The 26,037-nt window shown below is 46.7% G+C and overlaps 2 protein-coding genes across 6 annotated transcripts in view; one reads left to right on the top strand and one right to left on the bottom strand.

Moving 5' to 3' along the window:
• Positions 1 to 316: 316 nt before the first annotated feature.
• On the bottom strand, positions 317 to 10,161 carry NENF (neudesin neurotrophic factor). Its single transcript, XM_012459613.3, has 4 exons — positions 9,961 to 10,161; positions 3,853 to 3,913; positions 2,003 to 2,106; positions 317 to 621 (listed from the first exon to the last, which is right to left on the bottom strand). Exons 1-4 carry the CDS (start codon positions 10,135 to 10,137, stop codon positions 445 to 447), a joined length of 519 nt encoding a protein of 172 aa, XP_012315036.1. The 5' UTR covers positions 10,138 to 10,161; the 3' UTR covers positions 317 to 444.
• A 10,603-nt stretch (positions 10,162 to 20,764) lies between these two features.
• The window catches only part of PACC1 (proton activated chloride channel 1), a 64,113-nt gene continuing 58,840 nt past the window's right edge, over positions 20,765 to 26,037 (top strand). For 2 of the 5 annotated variants that reach the window (XM_064383485.1, XM_012459610.2), the window contains exons 1-2: positions 20,765 to 20,929; positions 25,445 to 25,541. In XM_064383485.1, the coding sequence (XP_064239555.1) occupies positions 20,894 to 20,929; positions 25,445 to 25,541 (133 nt within the window). In that variant the 5' untranslated portion in view covers positions 20,765 to 20,893. The remainder of the gene's footprint in view (positions 20,930 to 25,444; positions 25,542 to 26,037) is intronic. The other 3 variants (XM_064383486.1, XM_012459612.2, XR_010345050.1) reach the window with 3 other exon arrangements.

Below are 26,037 nucleotides of genomic sequence, written 5' to 3'. Positions count from 1 at the left end.
GACTATGGGAGAACACAGCCCACCCACTTCCAGGGAGTACTGATGGGGCTCCAAGGAGATGGCCTCTGGGGAAGAATTCTCCTTTTGTAAAAATGAGACGTTTATTTTTGTTTTGATTATAAAGTGAACATGGTCATGGTTGAAAATTTGACAAGTACAGAAAAGCATAAAGTAAAGGTTGCACAAATTCCACTGCCCAGCCAGCCGATGCTGACATCTAGGAGGCATCCTACTTTGGCTTTTACTGACCCCTGGTGTGAGGGCAGGGGTCCCCGGGTAGACAGAACCCTGACTAAGGACAACAGGAGGCATTCGCTCTTCTAGGGTATCTGTTTTATTCATATCTGGGTGGCTCAGGGGCTCCAGGTGGCCTGTTTTTCAGGAGATTCAGCATGTAGTGTCTTCCTGCCTCCCTCCCAAGAATCTGCTCCTGCAGGTGGAACATCAGAACTCATCCTTGATGTCAAAATGGGGCTGGTCTTCAGGCTTGAAGTCCAGGTTGGGGCTGCCGTCCTCATTGAGAATTCTCCGGGCCGTGTAGCCGACGATGGGGTATTTGGCTTTGTACACTTTGGTGAAGATGTCATCCAGGGCCTCCAGTTCCATGGCTGTGAGACCCGTCTTGGGGAGAAAAGCCCAAGAAAGACAGGGGAAGGGGTAAGTGGATGGTGTCTGGCACTGGCCTTGCTCCATCCCTGCCATGCCCTCCCACATCCCTAACGCAAGAGAAAGGATATCTCAACAAACCAAATAACGGACAAATGACCTAAGAGACACTGCTTTGTGTGTGCTGGGGCGGGGGGTCGTATAATGTAAGGGGAGCAATGCTTCATCACACATGGCGGTTTGACTGATCAGGGATGAAGGACTCCAGAGAGCACCGTGACCATGCTGGGGTGGGGCGGGGCGTGCCCTCCTGCCTCTGCATTCCCCTCCTCTCCCCTGATTAAGCCTCCCTCTCTCTACACTCCTCCCATTATACGTTTGGCACCTCCCCCTTTCTTCAGTTCTTCATTTGTTTTTGTAATGTTGTGGCTTATGAGTTTGGCTCATCTCAATTTATCTCAATGTCAGTTTGATGTTGAATACAGTTGGGGGAAATTCCAGCCTTACTGTTGGGATTATTTAGACCTTGAATAGGTTTTAAAAAAAAATTTTTTTTTTTTTTTGAGACAGAGTCTCTCTCTGTCGACCAGGCTTGAGTGTAGTGGCGCTATCTCGACTTACTGCAACCTCCACATCCCGGATTCGAGCAATTCTCCTGCCTCAGCCTCCCAAGTAGCTGGAATTTCAGGCACGTGCCACCATGCTCAGCTAGTTTTTGTATTTTTAGTAGAGGCACAGTTTCTCCATGCTGGCCTGGCTGGTCTTGAACTCCTGATCTCAGGTGATCTTCCCACCTCAGCCTCCCAAAGTGCTGGGATTACAGGCATGAGCCACCACGTCTGGCCTAAAAATTTTTTTAATGCTATTTTCTCCTTCACAGAAATATGAGCATAGAGGGAGCCCTTTCTTCCCAACCCAGTTCATCCACGAAGCTACCAAGCATGGCAAGGGGAATGGGTCTCAGAGACTAACAGCAAGGCTGTAAGGGGCTGAGGGGACCGGGTGGCAGGAGCAGACCACAAGGAGCATTAGGCTGTAAAGCAGGTTGAGGCCAAATTGTGATGATCATTGAGTTGGATCACAAGTTCATAAGAGTTTGGACTTGACTCTAGGCCACAGACAGCCACGGAAGGTTTCTGAGTAGGGATGACACAGTCGGATAATCTATTTCAAGAAAATGGCTGGCCACCACACCAAGCAGACTGAAGGGCAAATAGGCTAGTTAGGAAGGCTTGCTCTTGCCCAGAGGAAAGAAAAGAAAAGGAAGAGAGGAGGGGAGGGGAGGGGAGGGAAGGGAGAGAGAAAAGAAAGAAAGGAAAGAAGAAAGAAAGAGAAAGCAAGCAAGCAATGGACAAGGAGGTAGAGCGCCTTGCCAAAGGCTTATAATCTGGCTCACAGTGTCATGTGTGAGATCTGCAGGATCCAAGGACATCTTGGCTACCCCTCTAGTGGAGTCCTTCCCGGTTAAGGCATTGTAGGGGGCGCCTCGTCCATAAAACTCTGTAATAGGGAGGAAGGAAGAGACATGAGCATGGGTTTACATGCCGAGTAACCAGGCGCCGCCACATGGGTTGCTCCCAAGGCCCTCACCCAGTCCTAAAAAAGGCTGCAGGCCCATGGAGAGGCAAATCAATGGTGACACAAAGTCCAGTAAGCCACCCCAGCAATTAGGTTAGATGCCGCTCATTCTAAATGTGGAATAAGTCACACATGGAGGCTGAGCGGGGATTTTCAGAAAATACAGAATGACAATAGTACCCCCCAACCTCTTTTTTTTTTTTTGAGACGGGTCTCTCTTGCCCAGGTTGGAGTGCAGTGGCACGATCATGGCTCACTGCAATCTCCACCTCCCAGGTTCAAGCGATTCTCCCACCTCAGCCTCCAGAGTAGCTGGGACTACAGGCAAGCACTACCATGCTCAGCTATTTTTTGTATTTTTTGTGTAGAGATGGGGTTTCACCCTGTTGCCCAGGCTGGTCTTGAACTCCTGAGTTCACATGATCCGCCCACCTTGGCCTCCCAACACGCTGGGATTACAGGTATGAGCCCCTGTGCCCAGACCCCTCTCTAGCTCTTTTTTTTTTTTTTTAAACATAAGTGTTAATAATGAGAAAATAGTCTCTTAAAAATATTAAAGATGCAGGCTGGGCGCAGAGGCTCACACCTGTAATCCCAGCACTTTGGGAAGCCAAAGCAGGAGGATCGTTTGAGGTCAGGAGTTGAGCCCAGCCTAGCCGACGTGGTGAAATCCCACCTCTACTAAAAATACAAAAAATTAGCTGGGTATCTTGGAGTGCCCCTCCACGATGGTGCATGACTGTAATCCCAGTTACTTGGGGGCAGAGGCAGGAGAATCACTTGAACCCGTTGAACCCAGCAGGTGAAGGAGGTCACATTACTACACTCTAGACTGGGCGACAGAACAAGACTCTGTCTCCAAAAAAAAAAAAAAATACAAACAAGAAAAATGTTGCATCTTCTTAAATATTGGTGGAAGCCAAGTCTATTTCCATTCAGCATGTTTGTTATCAAATAATAGATGAACCACTACAAAACTACCTCCAAGATACTATTTGTAGTTACATTAAATGGCACTAAAATGTTCTGTGATGTTCTATAATGCCAAGTCTTCACTAAAGAACACTTCTCTAATTGCTTCAACTAGGGTAAATCATCATTTGAATTTGATTCTACCCAGGCACTGGAAAGCCATGGAAGGCTTTTAAGTAGGAGTATGTCATAATCAGGGGGAAAAAACGCTGCTGAAGTAAAACACTGACAAAGATTAATTCAGTCTGCTCACTTAAAATAGAAGGAAGGCCGGGTGTGGTGGCTCATGCCTGTAATCCCAGCACTTTGGGAGGCCAAGGTGGGTAGATCACAAGGTCAGGAGTTCAAGACCAGCTTGGTCAAGATGATGAAACCCCATCTCTACTAAAAATACAAAAAAATTAGCCAGGTGTGGTGGCAGGCACCTGTAATCTCAGCTACTTGGGAGGCTGAGGCAGGAGAATCACTTGAACCTGGGAGGCGGAGGTTGCAGTGAGCCAAGATCACGCCACTGCACTCTAGCCTGGGTAACAGAGCTAGACTCTGTCTCAAAAGTAAATAAATAAAATAAAATAAAATAAAATGGAAGGAAAAGGACTTGCCCAACATTCCCTCCCTTTCCTTACACCTCCAAGTGCTGCTCACTCTGGCTTCTGTGCTCCCTGGAAATAAAATTCAAAATGTCACAGCACTTACCCTTTCCGGAGGTGACATCAAACACCACTCCCTTCACTGCCAAGTAGATGGGCTGATCTTCCTAGAAAGCAGGGGAGAAGCTGTGAAGAGGAGGGGAAGAGCTGGCTCTTCCAGTGTAAGTTAGTAAATTCTCCTCCCATCACAAGCTGAGCAAAGAGCAGGGGGTCAAGTCCCAGTGGCCTTCTGTTAAGCCTGGTCCTTGGCAAGCTCACCACCTGCCTGGGCAGCATCATGCCCACACACAGGAATTTGGAAAAGTCATAAAGTCTCATGACAAGAATGTGGCAATCCCCTCCTTTATAAAGAAAATCAGGGACCAGGTGTGGTGACTGATGCCTGTAATCCCAGCACTCTAGGAGGCTGAGGCAGACAGACTATCTGAGGTCAGGAGTTCAAGACCAGCCTGGCCAACATGAGGAAACTTCATCTCTACTAAAAATACAAAAATTATCTGGGTGTAGTGGCACATGCCTGAATCCCACCTTCAGGAGGCTGAAGCTGGAGAATCGCTTGAACTCCGGAGGTGGAAGTTGTAGTGAGCCAAGATCGTGCCACTATACTCCAGCCTGGGCAACAGAGCAAGACTCTGCCTCCAAAAAAAAAAAAAAGAAAAGAAAGAAACTGAAGCAACTTCATAGAGATGAAAATTCAAAAGAACAATAAATGAATTACTTATCAGTCCAAATTTGCTTTATCAATGTACATACACAAATGTAACTGATACGAGTGTGATCTATTTATATTTTGCTTCTTATAGGTAACATTCCTTCATATAAACATTGCCACCGAAATGACTGTCACTTAAACAGCTCCATGGGGCCCCATCTTTTTTTTTTTGAGATGGAGTTTCACTCTTGTTGCCGGCTGGAGTGCAATAGCACAATGTTGGCTCACTGCAACTTCCGCCTTCCAGGTTCAAGCGCTTCTCCTGACTCAGCCTCCTGAGCAGCTGGAATTATAGGCACCCGCCACCATGCCCGGCTAATTTTTTGTATTTTTAGAAGAGATGCGGTTTCATCATGTTGGCCAGGCTGGTCTCAAACTCCTAACCTCAGGTGATCCACCTGCTTTGGGCTCGCAAAATGCTGGGATTACTGGCATGAGCCACCACACCCGGCCTAGGGACCCATCTTATATTAGTAATATCGTGTACTTATTTGTTTAGGTAGCTTTCTATTTTGGGCATTTGGGTGGTTTCCAATCCTTAGAACTATAAATGGTAGCATTGTGAATACTATGTTTCTATAAATTACTTTCTAATTTGGTGACTTATTTCATTGAGGCTTTTATTAAAAATTTCTCTCCACCCAGTCAGTGCATAGGAAAGTGACCTATTTCAATATATGGAATTCCTGGGTCTAAGTATATGAACAACTTAATCACTGTTTATATTTTATTAGTTTGTCCTGTGACAACATTAAGCCATTTGTAGTGCTAGAGATATGTAAGCAATGCTGTTTCCCCACCGTTCTACTAACAATGGGCTTTAGACTCTTTTATGGCTCTATCAGCAGGCATAAAATGTTACCTCTGAATTTCCCCACCAAGAGTGAGTAACACAGAAACAGATGGAAGTTTTCTAACTTCCATCAAGTTGGGCTCAGGCTGGGACAATGGGTACAGTCCCAAGACACCCAAGACCAGATCTCTCTTTTGTCTTGGTGACATCAGAGGTGCAGGGGCATCAGCCAGGTGGCTTACAGCCCAGGCGAGAGTGGGAGTCGAAGCTGGCTCCACAGGAATCTCAGGCTCTGCAAGCACCTGCTGCTTGGCCTTCTCTTTAGTGGGGGAGCAGTTTAGGGTTCTTGCTCTTGTGGAGCTTACAGTGAAGGGTCTTCATGACCCCGTTTAACAGACAGAGGAACTGAGGCTCAGAGAAGCTAAGCAACTTGCCCAAGGAAACACACCTGACTGCCTCATAACCTGTCATATGAGGGGCCTGCTTCTCTACCTGTCATATGAGGGTAACACCTACTTGCCTCAAGGGAATGCTGAGGAAAACAGTGAATGTAGCACCTAGCAGGCAAAACAAAGGAACTCAGTAGAAAGTTGCCTTTTATTATTCCCAAACTGGCCCCTAAAAACAGGCCCTAGAGGACTGCCATTGACTCTGGACACTTGCTCCACCTCACCCAACAAGGGTCATTTGAAATGGCCTATCTTTCCTTCACCGGGAGTCCTTGTTCCTCAGTTTTGATTGCTTATCAAGTGGTGTTATGTATTTACATCAATTTAAAAAATATATTATAGCTATCATTTAACACCAGTATTTCGTCATACTTCCATTCTGTGGCTTTTTCCTTGATACTTCTTTTATTTTTTTCTTTTTTGAGACAGAGTCTTGCTCTGTCACCCAGACTGGAGTACAATAGCACAATTTCAGCTCACTGCAACCTCTGCCTTCCCAGTTCAAGTGATTCTCCTGCCTCAGACTCCTGAGTAGTGGGGATTACAGGCACATGCCAACATGCCCGGCTAATTTTTGTATTTTTTGTAGAGACAGGGTTTCGCCATGATGGCCAGGCTGGTCTCAAACTCCTGACCTCAAGTGATCCACCCACCTCGGCCTCCCAAAGTGCTGGGATTATAGGCGTAAGCCATTGTGCCCAGCCGATACTTATTTTCTATGTGCAAAGAGCCATACAAATATAACATTCACATACATAAGATAAACAAAAACATGCATCTTATTACCACTCTTTTTTTTTTTTTTTTTTGAGACAAAGTCTCACTCCTTTGCCCAGGCTGCACAATCTCGGCTCACTGCAGCCTCCGCCTCCCAGGCTCAAGTGATTCTCCTGCCTCAGCTGGAATTACAGGCGTGTGCTACCACACCCTGCTAATTTTTTTTTTTTTTGTATTTTTAGTAGAGATGGATTTTCACCATGTTAGCCAGGCTGGTGTAGAACTCCTGACCTCAGGCAATCCACCTGCCTCGGCATCCCAAAGTGCTGAGATTACCGGTTTGAGCCACTGCGCCCAGCCAACACTCTCCTTTTTCGGGGGGTAGGGGGATGGAGTGTCACTCTATTGCCAAGATGGAGTGCAGTGGCACGATCTCGGCTCACTGCAACCTCTGCCTTCAGGGTTTGATTCTCCTACCTCAGCCTCCTGAGTAGCTGGGACTACAGGTGCCCACCACCACCAAGCTGGCTAACTTTCTGTATTTTAGTAGAGACGGGGTTTCACCACGTTGGCCACGATGGTCTCAATCTCCTGACCTTGTGAACCGCCCGCCTCAGCCTCCCAAAGTGCTGAGATTATAGACATGAGCCACTGAGTCTGGCCCACTCTCCTTTTTCTAACAGTAAAATCTTTATCTCCTCCTTAAACTAATTACTTTAAGGTGTAAGCACTAAGAGAAGTCAAATTAAAGGGGAAGAAAAGAATGTTTAGCATTTTTGAGGCCTCCGAGTTACATAAATACCCTGCATGCCATGCAGAGGAATGGCATTATCAGTAAACAGAGCTTTATCAGTAAACAGAGCATGCTGTGGTTGTGAGTTCTGACCCCATGTAGATGGACATCCATGGACAGCACAGCCCACAGGCACAGACTCTCAGGCCCAGGAAATGGCAACTCAGAAGGTGGAGGGTGGGAATAGAAGTGATACAGAGACAGCAGGCACAGTGGCTCACACCTGTAATCCCAGCACTTTGGGAGGCTGAGGTGGGTGAATCACTTGAGGTCAGAAGTTCAAGACCAGCCTGGCCTTGGTGAAAGGTGAAACATGATGAAAACATGTCTCTACTAAAAATACAAAAATTAGCTGGATGTGGTGGCAAGCACCTGTAATCCCTGCTACTCGGGAGGCTGAGGCAGGAGAATTGCTTTAGCTCAGGGGGCAGAGGTTGCAGTGAGCCAAGATCAAGGCATTGCACCCCAGCCTTGATGACAGAGCAAGATTCTGTCTCCAAAAAAAAAACACACACACACAAAACAAAACAAAATTAGCCACTGCACTCCAGCCTAGGTGACAGCAAGACTTTGTCTCAAAAACTAAATTTAAATAAAATAAAATGACTTTGTGAGGCAGGTATTACTATACCCATTTTTTACTACAAGCTGCAAAAGGTTGGCGTTCAAGTTTTCAATAAGGAAGAATTGCCCTAGGAAGGGCATAGGCTTAGAATCAGACAGGTGTGAGTCTGAATCCTGACTTTTTATTTACCAGCAGAGAAACCGTTGACAGGTTATGTAGACTCTAAGCCTCAGTTTCTTCACCTGTAATCCCAGCTACTCAAGAGACTAGGGCAGAAGAATTGCTTGAACCTGAGAGGTGGAGATTCCAGTGAGCCAAGATCGTGCCACTGCATTCCAGCCTGGGCAACAGAGTGAGGCTCCGTCTCAAAACAAAAAAAAAAAACCAAGGGTCTTTTCTCAGTCCTCATCTTGCAGTTCTGGCACTACTGCCGTAACCTCAGTGGTGAACTCTCTCTTTCCTTAGATTTTGTGCCAGTGGTCCCAAAGATCATCGGGTCAGTTGGAGAGTCCCTAGAAGGAAGATTCCAAGAACTCAGCATATAGTCTACTCACAGCTGGGAAGGAAAAAGAGGTAGAATCTAGGTGAATCTACGTGCAGGCTTCCTATGCTCTCTCCCTCCCATGAGGGGTCGCACAGAGCACACACTTCCCGCCTCCAACAAAACTTGGCAATGTGTGCCATCCTTCTGGCAGAACATTCTTCTGCTAGAGAAGCCCATTATAGTCAGCACCCAAGGTTTTCACTGGAAGCTGGTCACACAGGGAACCCTCTGCCTAGCATGTACAGTGTTCAATGCTACCCACACCATCTGTATATACAGCCTAGGCAAGTGAGCCACCCGTATTGGGTAGAGAAGGGTGAGAAATCCAGACACCAGACAAGTCCCACCCTTGCAAGCAGGCTTTTCTAAGGACAGCAGGCCTGTCATGTTAACTCTTTTTTGCACAGATGCCCAGACTCTGAACCATCTGGTTCCCTCTGCTACCCCCCAAAAGGCACCTCTTAACATCCTCACATCCCAGTCATGTCTCCCTCCCTCCGTGTCCTCACTGACTGACTCATGGTTCTAATCGGCCTCTTCACAAATGATGCCCAAACTGGCATCATTGCCTAAAGGCTAGGTTTCTGATACCCCCTTGCAATCCTAGTCCGTATAAATCCAATTAACTCAGGAATTAGGGAGACCAGGCCAGAGGGTTTTGAAATACATAGGGCCTCTTCCTGCTCTACCACTAACAGGGGACAGGTCTGTTTCCTTATCTGTAAAAGCAGGAGATATGTTCCTGCCGTCTCTGAAATGCTATGGTACTATGACCTCCCCTAGTTCCGTTCCCCTGCTCTGCATATAGTATCAGCCCCCCTGTGGTCCTTGTCATGAGCAGCATCTTGTTGTCACATGACACAGCCATCGTACTGGTCCCCACCAACCCAGGTGGACAGGTGGTTCTGAGTTTTCTGGACGCCTCTAGACTATTGATTGACGTGTGTGGGTATGGTGGGGGAGATCTCTAACCTCCAGTTCCCCCTCTGCGCTGGCCTCCAGCTTTGGCTGAGCCCCAGGACACAGGCACTGAAAGTGGGTTTGAGGAGTCCGATGCAGAGGAGGCCTGGGATACAGAGGCAGGAAAAGGAAGTGCAGGCAAAGACTGGTTTATCCCAGGACCTTCCCCAAGTCCCACCTAACCCAGGGAGCGGGCTTTGCTTCCCTCCCTCGGTCCCCCGCCACTCCTCACTATACGTGGGCACAGTAAATGCCTCGGCTGATACTAACATGAAAACCAAAAAGTTCTGAGGTCTGTACGCAGATCATCAACGTAAAGGCAGCTAGAAGGGGAATTTCACAGGGACCGAGGGGGAAGCTCAGGGTAGGGTGTGCGGGCAAAGCGGGGCGCTCCAACTGTTGAGGACTCTCCCTCACCCCTGGGCCATCCGTCCGGGCCTGGAGAGAGGAGGCCCAGCGGGCCCGAGCAAAGCGCGGAGCCAAGGCTCCGGGAGGGGGCGCTCGCCGCGGGCCGCGCGTCCCCCAGGCTTCCTCAGCCGCGGGGGCCTCCCAGGTCTTCGCCCGGCTCGCCACAGACCGGATGCGACCCCGGGCACCTCGGCCCGCGCCGCCCTCGCCTACCTCCTCCCCGCCATAGCGGGCCAGCTCCTCCTCGGTGAAGAGCCGCACCGGGGGCCCCCGCTCGGCAGGGCGCGGCGTCTGCCCGGCCCGGGCTGTGGGCAGCCCCGGGGCCAGCGCCAGAACCAGGGTCAGCGCTGCCAGCGGCCGCAGCCGCCGGCCCGGCGCGGGGCCCGCCATGGTGAGCACGCAGCGCAAAGAAAGGGCAGCCAGGGCGGCGGGGCCGGAGCACGCCCGCCCTGCGGCCCAGAGTCCCGCCCCAAACCCAGAGCAGTCCCGAGGGCGGGGAACCGAGAACCCCCGACGTCCGCGAGCCTCCTGCGCCCCGGGGCGGGGCCGGCCGGGCTGCTCGGGCCGCGCAGCTGGAAACCTGGGAACTGGGATTTTACCCCTAACTCCTAAATCCAAACTACAGACTAGAAGTTACCAAAAAATGTCACAGCAGTTCCTTAATCGGGTACAAAGATGACAGAGCCCGACATACCAGCACCTAGGAATGTATATTTCTAAAATAGGACCTCAACTGTATTAATTTGCTTTTATTTTTGGCTGATTTTTTTCTTCCTAGTTGTGTTTAAGTTTCTGGTTCCCAAGAGATTTTTGCAAAGAGTAGGGTGCTATCACCGATATGCCCTGAAATAATAACAGCTAACATTTGTGCAAAACTTTGCTCATTACTTTATGCAACAGATATTTTTTGAGTACCTCCATGTACCAGGTCACTGGGGACTCATCGCTGAACAAGACAGATCCATGCCCACGTGGAGCTTACATTGTATACGCAGATAGACAATAAGTAAGATGCTAAGTAGTATGTTAGATGGTGTGAATACTAGGGAGAAAAAACAGAGCAAAGAGATAGGGAACACTGGCATGGCCGTTTTATTTTTTTATTATTATTTATTTTTGAGACGGAGTCTGTCGCCTAGGCTGGAGTGCAGTGGCGCAATCTCCGCCCACTGCAACCTCCACCTCCCGGGTTCAAGTGATTCTCCTGCCTCAGCCTCCAGAGTAGTTGGGATTACAGGCACCCACCACCATGCCCAGCTAACTTTTTTTTTTTTTTTTTTTTTTTTTTTAGCAGAGATGGGGTTTCACTGTATGTTGGCCAGGCTGGTTTTGAACTCCTGACCTCAAGTGAACCATCCATCTTGGCCTCCCAAAATTCTGGGATTACAGGTGTGAGCAATGATGCACGGAAATTGAATGGTTATTTTAAATAGGCAGATTAGGAAAGGCCTCACTGAGAACATGGTATTTATATAAAAATCTATGGGAGGCAAAGGAGAGGGTCTAGAGGGAAGAGCACTTTGGTCAAAGGATCAAGCACATAACGAGGGTGCCCAGCTTGCTGGGGGAACAAGGGAAGGGAAGAGGGTAAGGGGGTGGGGTGGATCTTAGGGGGCCTCGTAGGTTATTTTCAAGACTGGCTTTTACCCTCAGTAAATGTAATAGAAGAATTAACAGAAAACAGGTCTCATTCCAGACCTGAGAGCAGGTTCTTAGATCTCCACAGGAAAGAATCAGGGCAAGTCACAGAGTATAGTAGTTAAAATAGTTTATTAGAAACTACTCCGTTTCTAATAATAGTACTACTCTATATCTGAGTAGCATCCTTGCTTGGAAGTAGTACTAAGCAAGTAATGCTTGTATAGGAGCACCCCTGCCTTACATGTAATGCTTGCCTTTATAGGGCTAAAGCTAGTGTACTTTATTACAAAGGCCTATGATCAGCTTGTGACAGACTATTAGTATTGTTATTCTCTTGTGTAACTTGATTTCAGGGAGACTTTATGGGTGTACTGTTATCTTTAGAGTGAAACTGAGTTTAAACTTAGTTTTAACTTAGTTTTAAATCAAGAATCCCTTTTTCCATTTTCTCATTTCCTCAACCATAAACATCTTGTGATGAAGAGTGCCCTAACTTCCTGGGAAAGTCGCCCCGCAGGTTTGGCTTTATCTGGCCTTTATTCAAGTTGGAGTCATTCTGGTTAGGACACTTCTTACATAATTCCCTCCTCCTTTATACAAGGAGACCCTTAATCCTAAGGGGTGCAGAGGGACAGAGATCCATCTTCAGTAACTTCTTCAAGCTGAACAGAAGCAATGATATTCCTGCCTAACCATTAGGATCCCTTTGCCTAAAGTAGAGAGATAGCCAGTCAGAAAGCACCTGTATGGTGAAGACCAATCATACATAATTCTAAGTCCCGGACAAAGGTGAAACCTAGAAAATTATTATGTTAAATTTAAAGAAGCATTGAGTGAGCTTAACTTTTATTCCTACATAAAAAAGTACGATTCAGTATATTCCACAGCAACAAAACAGAATGAATAGAATTATCCCAAGCATGCTAAACAAAAAAAGTTTCCCCAGGACTAGGCAGTTGTTAGAACCAAGCTGATACGGGGTCAACTGACAATGGCAGTGGCAGAGATGTGGATGTCTAATTCTTGTGAGATATGCACAACTGACAGTGTCAATGGCAGAGATATGGATGTCTAAGTCTTTTGTGGCCTGAGTAATATTATGTGAATAGTCTGGAATATATACATAACATTGCTTTGATTACAAGTTCCCCCTTTGCGCTGCTGTTAACATGTCCAGAGCCATACAGTTTCATAAGGCTATCTGTCTAATTTGAAATGTTTCTTCAGTCGAGAGGGTAAGGGCATGGCCTGTATTATTGAAAACTGTAGCTGTGTTTAACTACGGCTTTGGCTTGAAGCTCAATGTCAATTGTGGCTGCCTGTGGGGTGAAGATAGCCAATGGGTAAAACCACCAAGAAGCCTGCTTTTGTCACTTATGATGAGCTCTTACAGTTTGCCAGTTAGAGGAGAGATTCTAATCTAGTGAGGGAGGATATATCCTGGGAGATGAGGATGACCCCATGTACATCTTCCAGTCCAATTATAAGGCATGTATGGCCAACCATGTGGCCCACATGCCCTTAATCAACCTCAAGGAGAAATATAAGCACTTAGCCATGAAGACTCATCTTGCCATCCCACCCGCATTTGGCTAGGTACAAGAAGGGTGCAATTATAGTGTTGGGGTAGTGACCATTCCATATTACAGGTTTCAGTGTGGCAATCACTGCTATCGTGTCTTTGAAAGCATAGGGACACTGTGCCTAATACCTGAACTTAGACAGCTGTCATCCATTCGTCATGTACAGTATAACTTAAAGTCAGAGTGGAGTTTAATTTTTTAATTGAATAAAAAAGGGGCTTCTTTGTTTCACTGTGGGAAGGGAAACACTGGTCCCTGTGTTTCTTTAGTAAAAGGGAAAAAGGGTCGTTTGTTTACCCCAATCGTAATAATTTCCCCATATGCTCATAATGGCTGGCAGGATGTGCCAGGGCAGCCTGAGGTGGAGGAGGCATTAGTTCCCTGCATATTCAGCAGTTAGTTTTGTTGTGTAGGGAGGCTAAAATTTGTGCCCATTTGGCAAAGAGATTGCTTCTTAGCTGATTCCAATACATGCGCAGAATTAAGATGTTAATCCAGATCTTTAAGTTATTCGTCCTTCTTGTTTCTTCTGAGCAGGCACCGGAGATCAGTGCTTGGTAATCAGGAATAAGTGAGATCAGTCTGTGTTCTGGCAGCCCTGTGGGACTTCATAAGAAATGGGTTTAATTTGAGAACAATGAACCCAGCTGCTTATTCCTTGAAGTGTAATTACAGTTGGGGTACTAAGGAGTACTTGGTAGGGTACTTTGTACAAATACTTTGGGGAAAGTTGATCTACTGGAGACCCTTCCTTCCAAGTTTTTAATAGAACCCAGTTTCCTGGCTGGATTATAACATGATTTTCTTCCTTAGGTGGGGGGAGGAACTCTCTGATTTCCATATTCAAGAAGAGCTTTTTGCACCTGACCTAAGTTAATAACATAGTTCTGTAATTTGAAGGTATCTATATTTACTAGGAAGTCTGCAGTTAAGAAAGGACTTCCATACATTATTTCAAAAGAGCTGAGCTGCAAGTTTCCCTTAGGGGCAGCCAAAACTAGCAACAAGGCCACAGGCAATAGAGACAAATAGGTTTCTGATGTTTCCTGGTATAACTTGGCAAGAAACTCTTTAAAATTTGATTGGCCCTTTCTGCTTTTCCTGCAGACTGAGGCCTCCATGCTGAATGAAGGCGACACTGAATTCCTAGAGCTAATGATATACTTTAGGTTCTTGGTGCTGTGAAAAATGGGTCATTGTCACTCTGTAAGTTTCTAGGCAGCCCAAACCTAGGGATTATTCCCTTTAATAAAAATTTAGAAACATCAGTTGCCTTTTCAGACCAGGTAGGAAAAGCTTCAATCCAACTGGTAGAGGTATCAATGAATATTAATAAATATTTGAATCCTGGCCAGGCGTGATGGCTCACACCAGTAATCCCAGCACTTTGGGAGGCTGAGGCGGGTGGATTAACTAAGGTCGGAAGTTCAAGACCAGCCTGACCAACATGGAGAAACCCCGTTTCTACTAAAAATACAAAATTAGCTGGGTGTGGTGGTGCCCGCCTGTAATCCCAGCTACTCGGGAGGCTGATGCAGGAGAATCGCTTGAACCCAGGAGGCAGAAGTTTTGGTGAGCCAAGGTCACGCCATTGCACTCCGACCTGGACAAGAACAAAACTCTATCTCAAAAAAAAAAAAAAATTGGAATCCGTCTCATGGGGGTATTTTAGTAGAGTCTATTTGCCAATCTTCACCTAGGTATGTTCCCCTGTGCCAAACGGGCTTTACTAAAGGAGGAGGTAAAGGTTGATTATTTGGGTTATTTTGGACACATAGTTCACAGGCCCAAGTCCCTTGTTTTACTGTTTTAAGAAGGTCTTTTCCTATAAAAAGACAAGACATTAATTGAAATAGTCATTTGGGAAGACTCTCTTCTACTTCTCATGAGTAGAGTCATGCACATGTTTAACTACTTTCCATTGATCAGCTTTTTAGTATGCACATGTTTAACTACTTTTTTAGATACTTTTTAACTACTTTTTAGATACTTTTTAAGATACTTTCTAAAATACTTTTTTAGTATGCACATTTAACTACTTTCCATTGATCAGTACATATAGCCTGTCATTTTCATCAGTTAGCCATCTGGAAGTATTTAAAGTTAATCCATGGGTTTTAGCTCATTCCTGTTCTTCTTTCATATACTCTGGCGTTATCATCACCAGGGCAGTGGATATCAACATGCCCACAAAGTTGATTGGCTCCCTTAATGCAGCTGCAAAAGAATTCCCTTTTATTATAGTGACATCTCCTTTCTGATGCCCCCTACAGTGACTCTCTGCAACCTCCTTTGATAGCAGAATGGCATCTAGTAGATTTTAGATTTCCAAGTGGTATTTCACAGGGGAACCCTTAGCAGTTTGGAATACCTGTTCCTTCCAAATGATAACATGAGCATGATGACCAGAAAGGCATACTTGGGGTCAGTATAAATGTTCATTCTTAAATCATTTCCCAATTGAAGGACTATGGTAGGAGCCATTAACTGCTTTTTATTTTTTGAGATGGAGTCTCGCTCTGTCCCCCAGGCTAGAGTGCAATGGTGCAATCTTGGCTCACTGTAACCTCTGTCTCCCAGGTTCAAGCGATTCTCCTGCCTCAGCTTCCCAAGTAGCTGGAATTATAGGCACCTGCCACCATGCCAAGCTAATTTTTGTATTTGTAGTAGAGATGAGGTTTCATCATGTTGGTCAGGCTGGTCTCAAACTCCTGACTTCAGGTCATCCACTTGCCTCAGTCTCCCAAAGTGCTAGGATTACAGGCGTGAGCCACTGCACCCACCCATTAACTGCTTTCTGAGCTGAGCTAGAAGCTGGTAGAGCCTGGGCTTCGATTACCTCATGCTGGCTGACAACAGCCTACCTGGCTCTCCAGTTTCCCTGATACATAAAACCATTTGTAAACCATTCTATTTCAGGATTGTCTAGTGGCTCATCTTTTAAGTCTGGCTGGCTGGAATAAATTTGCTCCATAAATAAATTTGCTTCATAAGTTTGCATGCAAGAATGACCTAGAGGGTCCACAGACTCAGGTAGATAGGTAGCCGGGTTTAAGGTTTGGCGTACTTTAAGAGTAATATCAGAAGTGTCTAAGCAATAAAGCCTGATACTTTAATAAGTATCTCTTGGTTATTCATAGGTATCCTTTAGCTTCTGCAACCTCTTGTACTTGGTGTGGGGTCAAAACCTCCAGATGTTGTCATAAAGTTAATTTGTTAACTTCATCTGCCAGAAAAGCAGTTGCTGCAACTGCTCTGGGACTTCTGGGCCATCCTGAAGCCACATGGTGTAATTGCTTAGAAAAGTATGCCATCAGTTATATTATTGTGGAGTTTCCTTTCTGATCTCCTAGTTCTGGACAGGAATGTGCAGGGCTGTTTGTTGTTTTTCAGCCACATAAAGGAAGACTGGTTTATCAAGACTGGGGATTCCTAAGGCTGGAGATGTACTCTTAGTATTAAAAGCACGTTTATAATTGTTATCCCAATCAGAAAGATCTGAGTCTGCTCCTTGTAGAGCCTCATCTGCCCAAATCTGGGTACCCATAAATGGCAGAATCCTGCCATCCCTAGGAAAACCCGTAATTGTTTTCTAGTTTGGTGTTCTGGAACACCCAAAATAGATTCTTTTTGTACCAGGGCTATTTCCCAGGTGACAGGAGTTAAGATGTATCCCAAATACTTAATTTTTTGAGTTGAAATCTGGGCCTTGGCTGGGTGTAATGGTTCACACCTGTAATCTCAACACTTTGGGAGACTGAGGTGGGAGGATCATTTGAGCTCAGGAGTTCAAGACCAGTCTGGGCAATATGGCAAAATCATGTTTCTAAAAAAAAAAAACAACTTTTTTTAAAATTAGCTGGGTGTAGTGGTATGCACCTGTGGTCCCAGCTACTTGGAAGACTGAGGTAGGAGGATTGTTTGAGCCCAGGTGGTGGAGGTTGCAGTGAGCTGAGGTTGTGCCACTGCACTCCAGCCTGGGCAATAGAGCCAGACCCTGTCTCAAACAAATAAAAAGAAATATAAGCCTTGTGCAGCGAGACTCTATATACCCATTAGTTCTCAGAAAATTTAACAGCATAATGGTGTTATTGTCTGAGTCCCTTTTGGTTGGGCTAGCAATAAGCAGATCATTAAGTACTGAATAATGGTGCCCTCATCCAATCATAACATTTTAAATTCTTTAGCCAATGCATTTTCAAATAAATGAGGGCTATCTTCAAACCCCTGGGGAGGAACTGTCCAAGTTAATTGAGAAACTAAATGACTATGTGGGTCAGTCCATTCAAAAGCAAAGATGGATTGTGAGTCAGGGTGCACCAAAATACAGAAAAAGGCTTCCTTAAGATCTAAAATTGTAAACCAGTTAGCATCCCCAGGGACCTGGGCTAACAGCCTGTAGGGATTGTATATTATAGGAGGTATGGGAACAATACCTTCCTTGACAATCAGGAGGTCTTGAACAAATCTATAGTCTCCATTTGTCTTTTTAATTGGCAAGATTGGGGTATTACAGGGAGACTCAGAGTCTCAGCAAACCAAATTGCAGAAAGTTAGTTATTAATGGCTGGATTCCTCTTTGTGCCTCTGGTCTCAGAGGATATTGTCTTTTCTAGGGAATATGGGACACCAGATTTAAGTTAAATACAAACTGGAGGATATTTAATGCCCTCCCCAGAACTGAAATGTCCCAAATCATAGGATCTACTTGGGAGGTTACTACAACATGCAAGCTAGCTGAATCTCTATTAATTTTTCTCCTTTGTCATGGAGAGAATTAAAGCAATTCCTCATCCACCTTGTGATCTCTGAAAGAGACTACAGTTTGAAGCCGGGTTAATAAATTTCTTCCCAACAGAGAGGCAGGGCATTCAGGCATTAAAAGAAAAGCATTGCATTAAAAAATCATCTAGAATATCTAAGTATTTTTCCTCTTTTGCTTTCATTACATATGCACATGCACATGCTTGTTATAAGTTTTATCCTGACTAAGCAATAAAAATGCTTGAACATTGAAGTATACTATTAAAGGCTGTAGTTCTATTAGGTGGCCATTTTTCTTGACTTTCCAAATAACATTATTATTTTGAATAATAACATTATTATTTGGCCCCATTAGAGACAAACAATATTATATAAAAATATAAATTTCTTTTTCCTAAGCCCACCTAATTTAAATTGGTCCCAATACTCTAATATGTACCCTAGAGGTAAACTTTTTAGGATTAAGGCTGTGTTACCCATAAGGGGAGCAGGTAAAGGGGAAAGTAGAGATCTTCATGAATGAGGTTGTACTGCCACTGGCCGAGCTCCACGAAAAGGATGAAAGAGATTTCAGAGCCAAATGAGCAAGGGAAAATGAGCATGTGGTCACAATTTTTTTTTTTTTTTTAAGTAAAAATAGAGACAGTGTCTTGCTATGTTGCCCAGGCTGGTCTTGAACTCCTGAGCTCAAACAATCCTCCTGCCTTGGCCTCCCAAAGTGCGAGGATTACAGATGTGAGCCACTACACCCGGCCCCTGTGGTCACTTTAATTCAGCTATTCATATTACCCAAATAAGGTAAATGAGAGAGACCATAATAGGAGACGTGACAAAAGAAATGTCTCACTAAGGGAAATGACACAGAACCAGAAAGGAATGTCCAGGCTCAGGACAGTGACGGACAGAGGGTGAGACTTACATGATTTTGATGTAAGTCTCTCTCTCTCTTACTATCCATAACCAAGAAGTAAAGGTCATTTGATTGGTGAGCAGATAAAAAGGAACTGCTCAAAACAAATCTCCAATTCCCTATCCTAGAGCAAGAAAAATGGAAAGTATTCTTTTATTTATTTATTTATTTTTATTTTGAGATGGAGTCTCACTCTGTCACTGGGCTGGAGTGCAGTGGCACAATCTCCATTGCCTGCAACCTCTGCCTCCCAGGTTCAAACAATTCCCCTGCCTCTGCCTCTCAAGTAACTGGGATTACAGGCACCTGCCACTACACCCAGCTCATTTTTTGTATTTTTAGTAGAGATGGGGGGGTGTCACCATGTTGATCAGGATGGTCTCGAACTCCTGACCTCGTGATTCACTCGTCTCCGCCTCCCAAAGTGTTGGGATTATAGGCGTGAGCCACTGCACCCTTTTCTTTCTTTTTAAATTTAATTTTATTTTAAGTTCCAAGATACATGTGCAGAAAATGTGCAGGTTTGTTACATAAGTAAGGGTGTGTCACAGTGGTTTGCTGCATCTATCAACCCATCACCTGTTTATGCTCTGTCTCTCCACACTAGCATGAAAGAGCCACAAAAGCCAGGACCCAAGGGTACCTTATTCATTTCTGTATCCCAGTACCCAGCACATTATATTTGTTAAGCTATGTTTTATATTTTATTAGCCAGTATCTCCTTCAAATGTGGGAGCCCATAATTTTCCAGTTTGGTCTTACCAACAAAGACTAGAGAAGAATGATAGGGTTGGAATAGAATTCTCTGGTTCCTTCTAGCTCTAATATTCTATGATCGCGTGAACTTGTTCTATCAAGTACCCTTGTATTAACACAATAAGGAATTTAATTAGTGGTCTGCTGTTGTTGATTTGTTTTGGTAAACAACTGTTAAATGAAATGGCTGGAATCAGTGTTCCATTCATAAATTTAACAAACATTTGTTGAGTACCTACAATGTGTTAGGCACTATGTATATTGTCCCATATAACAGATGTAAGAGCAGAAGGCCTGGGATAGGGGTGAGTGTTCAGGAGAGGTGATGGGTACCTCCCATTGCTAATGCTCCAGGAGGTCCAGGGTTCTTTGATATGGCTGGCGCTACTCTGCTTATCACTGAGGAGGGAAGAGGCTCCCAGTGGCCTGAGTGGAGGGGTTACCAAGCTGCAGCTGCAAGGGACACAGAGCAGCATTCACGGAGGCACAACAAGCAGCCTCTATCTGCTTCACCACAAGCAGCTGAGGGCCCCCACACAACAGCTGTTTCAGGCAGTGGGAGGAGAGGAAGATGTGGTCTTCAGGTCCACCCTGCCACAGTGCCAACACCAGATTTTAGGCCACATTTAGGGCTTGAGGCTTCTTCTGTGGCTGAACAGTGCCTTTGGGCTTTCTCTGCACGATCTTTTCTTTTTGCTTACATAGGCCTTGTCAGGCAGGGCAGGGTTTAGCAGTTGCATTCTAAGGCAAGGAGAGGAGGGCTTAGAGTATTGCAAGACCTAATGGTGAAGGTCAGAGCCAGGACAGGAACCTAGAGGTACTCCTGCCCTTGGAATAATGGAGAGAACATAGGCTCTGTAGTCTACCCCTGGATGAAATAATCTTCACTTGATTACCTCTCCACCCACATCCTTTCTGAAACAAAGTACCTCAGTTTCTTCATTTGTAAAAGAGGGAGAAAAATGTCCTCCTACAGGGTTCCTTGCAGAATCAAGGGCATAATGTGAGTGAGAGTGCTTTGTAACATACAAAGTGCTCTCCAGACATTTATTACGGTTCTAAACTGCCAGGCCAAGCTTCCTCTTGCAATTATAGTTTAGGGGCTTCTACTCACCTCTCATCTGACTTTGTTCCACTTTCTACTCCTCTTCTCCGTCCCTCCCCCTCCAACAAAGAGAGGAAGTGAGAGACGCAGAGGCAAACGTCTAAGGACCAGTTTAGCTGGCCCAGGGTCACAGGCAAGCTTTGCCGCCCCTAGGGGTGTAAGGGACGCTTCCACTCAGAACTACATTTCCCAGCAACCCTTTCGCGGCTCCTGGGCGGCAGCGGCCAGGCGCATGCGCCGAGTACCGCCACGCCTGGTCTCCGGGACGCCCTTCTGGACCGGTTTCGCCTCGCGGAGCCCGCAGGTCCAGGTGCAGCGGCCGCAGTGCTGCCTCCCTGCGCCGCGGGCAGTGGCGGTCCCAGGTGTGCCGAAGCTCTGGTCAGTGCCATGATCCGGCAGGAGCGCTCCACATCCTACCAGGAGGTAGGAGGTTGTGAGAGACGGAAGGGAAGTTTCCTGTGAGGCGGAGGAGCAGGGTCCCGGGGGTCTGGGCGGATGCGGGGCGGGGGCGTCGGGGCTGCGCGGCCGAGGGCTCTTCGGAGGGACCGGCGGGTGCGTCTGTAGAGGGTTCCGGGGGTGCAGAGGAGCGGCCCAGGGACAGGAAGGAAGCGAGGTGGCGAAGCGGGCGCCCAGCCTCCTCCGGATGCTGCGGGTCGTTTGGCCGAGGGCCGGAGTAGGGTCCCTGGCGCCGCGACCCGTAAACAGCAGGTGAATGATTAAAGCTACCTCAGGTCCAGCTTTCCGCGCTCCCGGCCAGAGCGGCAGGCTGGTGGCCCCGAGGAACCCGGCGTTCTTCGCAACAAGTGGAGCGCCCGCGCCCTCCTCCCGGCGAGAGCAGATGCGCGGTTGGCGTCGTGGGCATCCTCCCCCTCCAAGCCCAAGACCTCGCGGTCTCCGCGGCTGGTGACAGGATTGATTACCTGTTTTTTTGGTGACCGCCTAACTGTGAAAAAGTGCCTTCATGGACTTTGCTGGTGCTCGTTCCTCTCCGTCTCTCCCTCCAGTCTCACCTCCTCCCACGACTTTACCACTTTTCCAGTTCTTTGTCTTTTCTCTGTCCTGCGCTGCAGGCTTTCCGTCCAGCGCTTCCTTCAGGCCAGCCCTGCCTCCTGACTTCTCCAGCTGTAATTAGTGAAACTGCTCTCCTCCTCCTCCTCCTCTTCTCGGGCCCCAGACCTTGGTCATCTTTGGCAACCGTCCTCTTCTGTGCCCCTCCACCGTGCCCCCACACTGGCCAAGGGCAGGCACTGGTCCTCCTCCAGTTTGTGTCCCTGTGTTTGCTGTAACCTCTGAGTGTGATACTGTGTTACCATCGTTCCCTTCAATCTCTTATGCTCTCCAGATTTGGCTGGAGGCCCTGCCTTGACCTCGGAGCATTCCTTTTTTCTCAGACCTGACGTTGCCCTTGGTCTCCCTAGAACAGTCCAGACTTCTCAGCAAGCTCCCAAAGCCCCGTGCAGCGTTAGCGGCCATGTCTCTCATTACCTTTGCCACCTCCTCACCCATCTAGGCTCTGGCCACGGTGGAAACTCAGTTTTAAAATGTGCTCCTGCTTCTGTGCATGTGCTCACACCATTTTTTTCACCAACCCACTGCCAAACTTCACTGGGTAAAACGCCCCCATAAGTCAAAGGCTACTTCAAGTTCCATGTGCTCCTTGGGGGTTGACTTTCCACACTGGTCTGGCGTTCTGTTTGTCCTTCTCATATGAACTTGCTGCCTTCTGCCTTAGTCAATAGTTACTGCTGTACATATCTCCCTTTGTAAAAAGATTGTGATTCACAGAAGGGCTTTGTGGACTACATAAAGCAGGTGACTTAGCTCTACAGTGGAGGGGGAAGCCAAGTTGAAGGCAGATAAGATTTGCCTAAGGCCTGCCATTTTTTAGTGTAGGATCTTGGCTGGAATCTGGCCTTGGACAGATTTCTGTATTTCTCCTCCCATCCTCTTTATTCCATCTGTTTTCCTTGTCCGAAAGGAGTCTGAGGGATTTTAACCAATGTTGTGGATTCCATGGCCCCTAGATCCTGCACCCTAAACAGTGGGGGAATCCTGGGGAATGAGATGTGTCTGAAAGTTTTTTGGTTGATAGGCACAGTGGACAAATACTAGGGATTTCAAGTCAGAAAGCCCACATCCCCGTCTTGGTTTTGTCTCTCGCCATTTGTGTGACTTTTATCAAGTCACATAAGTTTCCGAGCCTCAGTTTCTTTGTCTGGAAGATGAAGATTAATAAAAGTCTCTATCTCCTAGGGTTGGTTGGGGATTAGATAAGTTGGTGTGGAAAGTGCTTGGCTCAGTGCCTGGCAGATAGTGACCCCACAGTGAATGATAGCTCTTGTTAACAGCGTGTGGGCAGCTCCTGCGTCTAGGGTGCTTTGGGGTCCTAGCTAAGCAGGAACATGAGCCTCACCATCCACACGTAGCCAGCCGTATCTCCTCACCTAGCAGGGCTCATAAAATATTTATTAAAATGTAGGCACTTATCCCGCTTGCAGGGCCGAGGCCCAGGGTGGACTTAGTTTCTCTTCGGAGGCATCTCCATGGTGGAAAGCACTGGAAGGGTCCCTTCCCCTTGCCTTCTTCGAGGCCTGTTCCATACCACCTGTCTCTTCCTTCTTCAAAGAAAGGGGCCACCCAGATAATGTCCAGCATCTTTCTTGCCTGAACCATTCTGTGAGTGTACCTAGCTGTGAGTAGGTTTATTTACTGAGGAGGGGATTTTGCCTTAGGGAGAGTGGGATATACTGAGAATTTGGCCAGGGGCAGGCAAGGAGGTAGGCTGCTTATGGCTGTGGGTAATCAGGGAACTAACTCCCTGGGAGAGTGTTAGCACCTGAAGCTGGGTGAGGCTTGGATTAGGGAACTTTGAGACTTCCTAGAACTGACATCCTTCTCTCCCTTTGGCCAGTGAAACCTCTGGGGACTTCTTTATCTGTGCTCCCACTACTGGCTTATATCTCTTGGTGCCTTCGCCAGCCTCCCTACCCCTTTCCCACTGGTTGCTTTCCGTTTTTTTTTTTTTTTTTTTGAGATGGGGTTTCATTTTTGTCGCCCAGGCTGGAGTGCAATGGTGCGATACTGTCTCACTGCAACCTCTGCCTCTGAGGTTCAAGAGATTCTCCTGCCTCAGCCTCCCAGGTAGCTGGCACTACAGGTGTATACTACCATGTCCAGCTAATTTTCGTATTTTTTAGTAGAGATGGAATTTCACCATGTTGACCAGACTTGTCTCGAACTCCTGATCTCAAGAGATTCGCCCACCTCAGCCTCCCAAAGTGCTCAAATTACAGGCATGAGCCACCACGCCAAGCCCCACACTCAGCCTTTTCTTTTATGCTTGGAGGGCTTTAAACTGGAGGTTTTGCCTGATTATAATGGGCTGGAGTGGAGTCGTGGGGAGGGAGATAGAAAAACAGATGCATAAGAGCTGTTTTTCACTCCTCTCTTGGAGGTGAGTTTTTAATGAAAATGTCTTGAAACCTTAAACACTGATGCTGTGAGCCTGAAAAAATGCTTGAGAAAGCTGTCCCCTCTCCCTTCCAATTCAGGGATGACGTCCCTTCTAAGCTCTAGTCTTAACCTCTCTTGCCTTCCTCCTTCATCTTGCAGAGACTTGTTGATTATCATGGTATCCTTTCCATCCTTCTATGCTTCTCAGTGGTATAATTTCCCCATTTGACAGGTGAGACCACTAATGAAGTGAGGTTGAGGTTGCCGGCTACCAGGTTGCTGATTATAATTAGCACCTAGCCCTGTGATGGACTGCCTGCCTCTCCTGCTTTGTTCTGCTATTTGCAGCCCAAGTTGGTGGACTTCAGCCAGAGTGCCAGAGAGAGCTCTGACACCACCTTCACTGTTCCCTATTCTCTTTCAGCAGACTCTAAGCCACATTTCCTCTTCCTTTGGGAAGTGGTTAAGACCATAGGCTTTGGAACTAGACCAACTTGGATTTGACTCCTGGCTGTATCTTTCCCTGGCTTTGTGGTCGTTGAGTTGTGTTTCCTTAAAAAAGACATGTTGAGCCGGGCGCGGTGGCTCAAGCCTGTAATTCCAGCACTTTGGGAGGCCGAGGCGGGTGGATCACGAGGTCAAGAGATCGAGACCATCCTGGTCAACACGGTGAAACCCCGTCTCTACTAATACAAAAAAATTAGCTGGGCATGGTGGCGCACGCCTGTAATCCCAGCTACTCAGGAGGCTGAGGCAGGAGAATTGCCTGAACCCAGGAGGCGGAGGTTGCAGTGAGCTGAGATCACGCCATTGCACTCCAGCCTGGGTAACAAGAGTGAAACTCCGTCTCAAAAAAACAAAACAAAACAAAAAAAAGCCATGTTGAAGTCCCAATCCCAGGTACCTCAGATTGTGACCTTGTTTGGAAATGGGGTCATTGCAGGTGTAATTAGTTAAGATGAGGACATACAGGAGTAGGGTGGGCCCCTAATCCAACATGGCTGGTGTCCTTAAAGACGATGACCATGTGAAGACACACAGAGAGAACACCTTATGAAGATGGCAGCAGAGAGCAGAAATTGGATGCCTCTACAAGCCAATGAATGCCAAGATTGCTGGCTGTCACCAGAAGCCAGGAGAGAGGCATGGAACAGATTCCCTCACCACTCGCAGAAGGAACCAACCCTGCCAACACCTTGACTTAGACTTCTAGCCTCCAGAACTGTGAGAGAAGACATTTCTGTTACTTTAAGCTGTTCAGTTTGTGGTACTTGCTACAGTAGTCCTAGAAACACAGCGGGCAGAAAGTTTCTTGAGCTTTCTGAGCTTTAGTGTCCTCATCTGTAAAATTGCTGTAATGCACTCTACATCATGTGGTTTTTGGTAACAATTAAGTGAGAAGCAGCTTCTGCTTTCTTATTCTAGTCTAGAAAAGCAAGGCTGACATAGTTGACTCAGTTTTACTATCTTTGCTTCTTCCTTTAGCTGAGTGAGGAGTTGGACCAGGTGGTTGAGAACTCAGAGCTGGCAGACGAGCAGTACGAGGAGACAGTCAAAGTCCAAGGTCCAGATGTCTTACCAGGTGAGTGGGTTTGGTGCTTCGCTCTGCTGTTGCTGCAGTTGGACGCCCCAGTCCAGGCGCCTTGCCAACTGTGGAAGAGGAGGAGCCCCCTGCCCTGCACCCTGGTGTCAGATCTCAAGAATTGCCCTAGTTTTAAAGCTATACATATTTAACCAGCTTTGGAACAGAGGCTGTGTCTAGGCTGGTATCTGTTCTTAACTCCAATTTGAGCCAGTTCCTGAGGCCAGGTCATGGCATACAATGGCAAATGCTTGGATCTTGGTTCTTCTGTTCCTCTTTCCCTTGAAGCTGCTAACAGGTGAGCCTCTAATATCCAAGTCAAAGAAACTCTAATAGGCCCCACCTTTCAGATACCAGGTCTATCCAGTGATGCTGCTAAGTTGGGTAAGCAGGGTCCTGTCAGTCACTTGGCATCTTATGGAGCCTTACAGCAATGTTTGATACTGCTGACTACTTCTTCCTCCCGGATACACGCTGCCCCCTTAGCTTCTGTGAT

The sequence above is a fragment of the Aotus nancymaae genome, unplaced genomic scaffold (genome assembly GCF_030222135.1).
Source record: "Aotus nancymaae isolate 86718 unplaced genomic scaffold, 86718_ANA_hifiasm-v0.15.2.pri h1tg000032l_0, whole genome shotgun sequence".
NCBI classification, from domain to species: domain Eukaryota; kingdom Metazoa; phylum Chordata; class Mammalia; order Primates; family Aotidae; genus Aotus; species Aotus nancymaae.
Note: the sequence above shows the minus strand (reverse complement) of the source record. Positions and strands in the feature narration are given on the sequence as shown.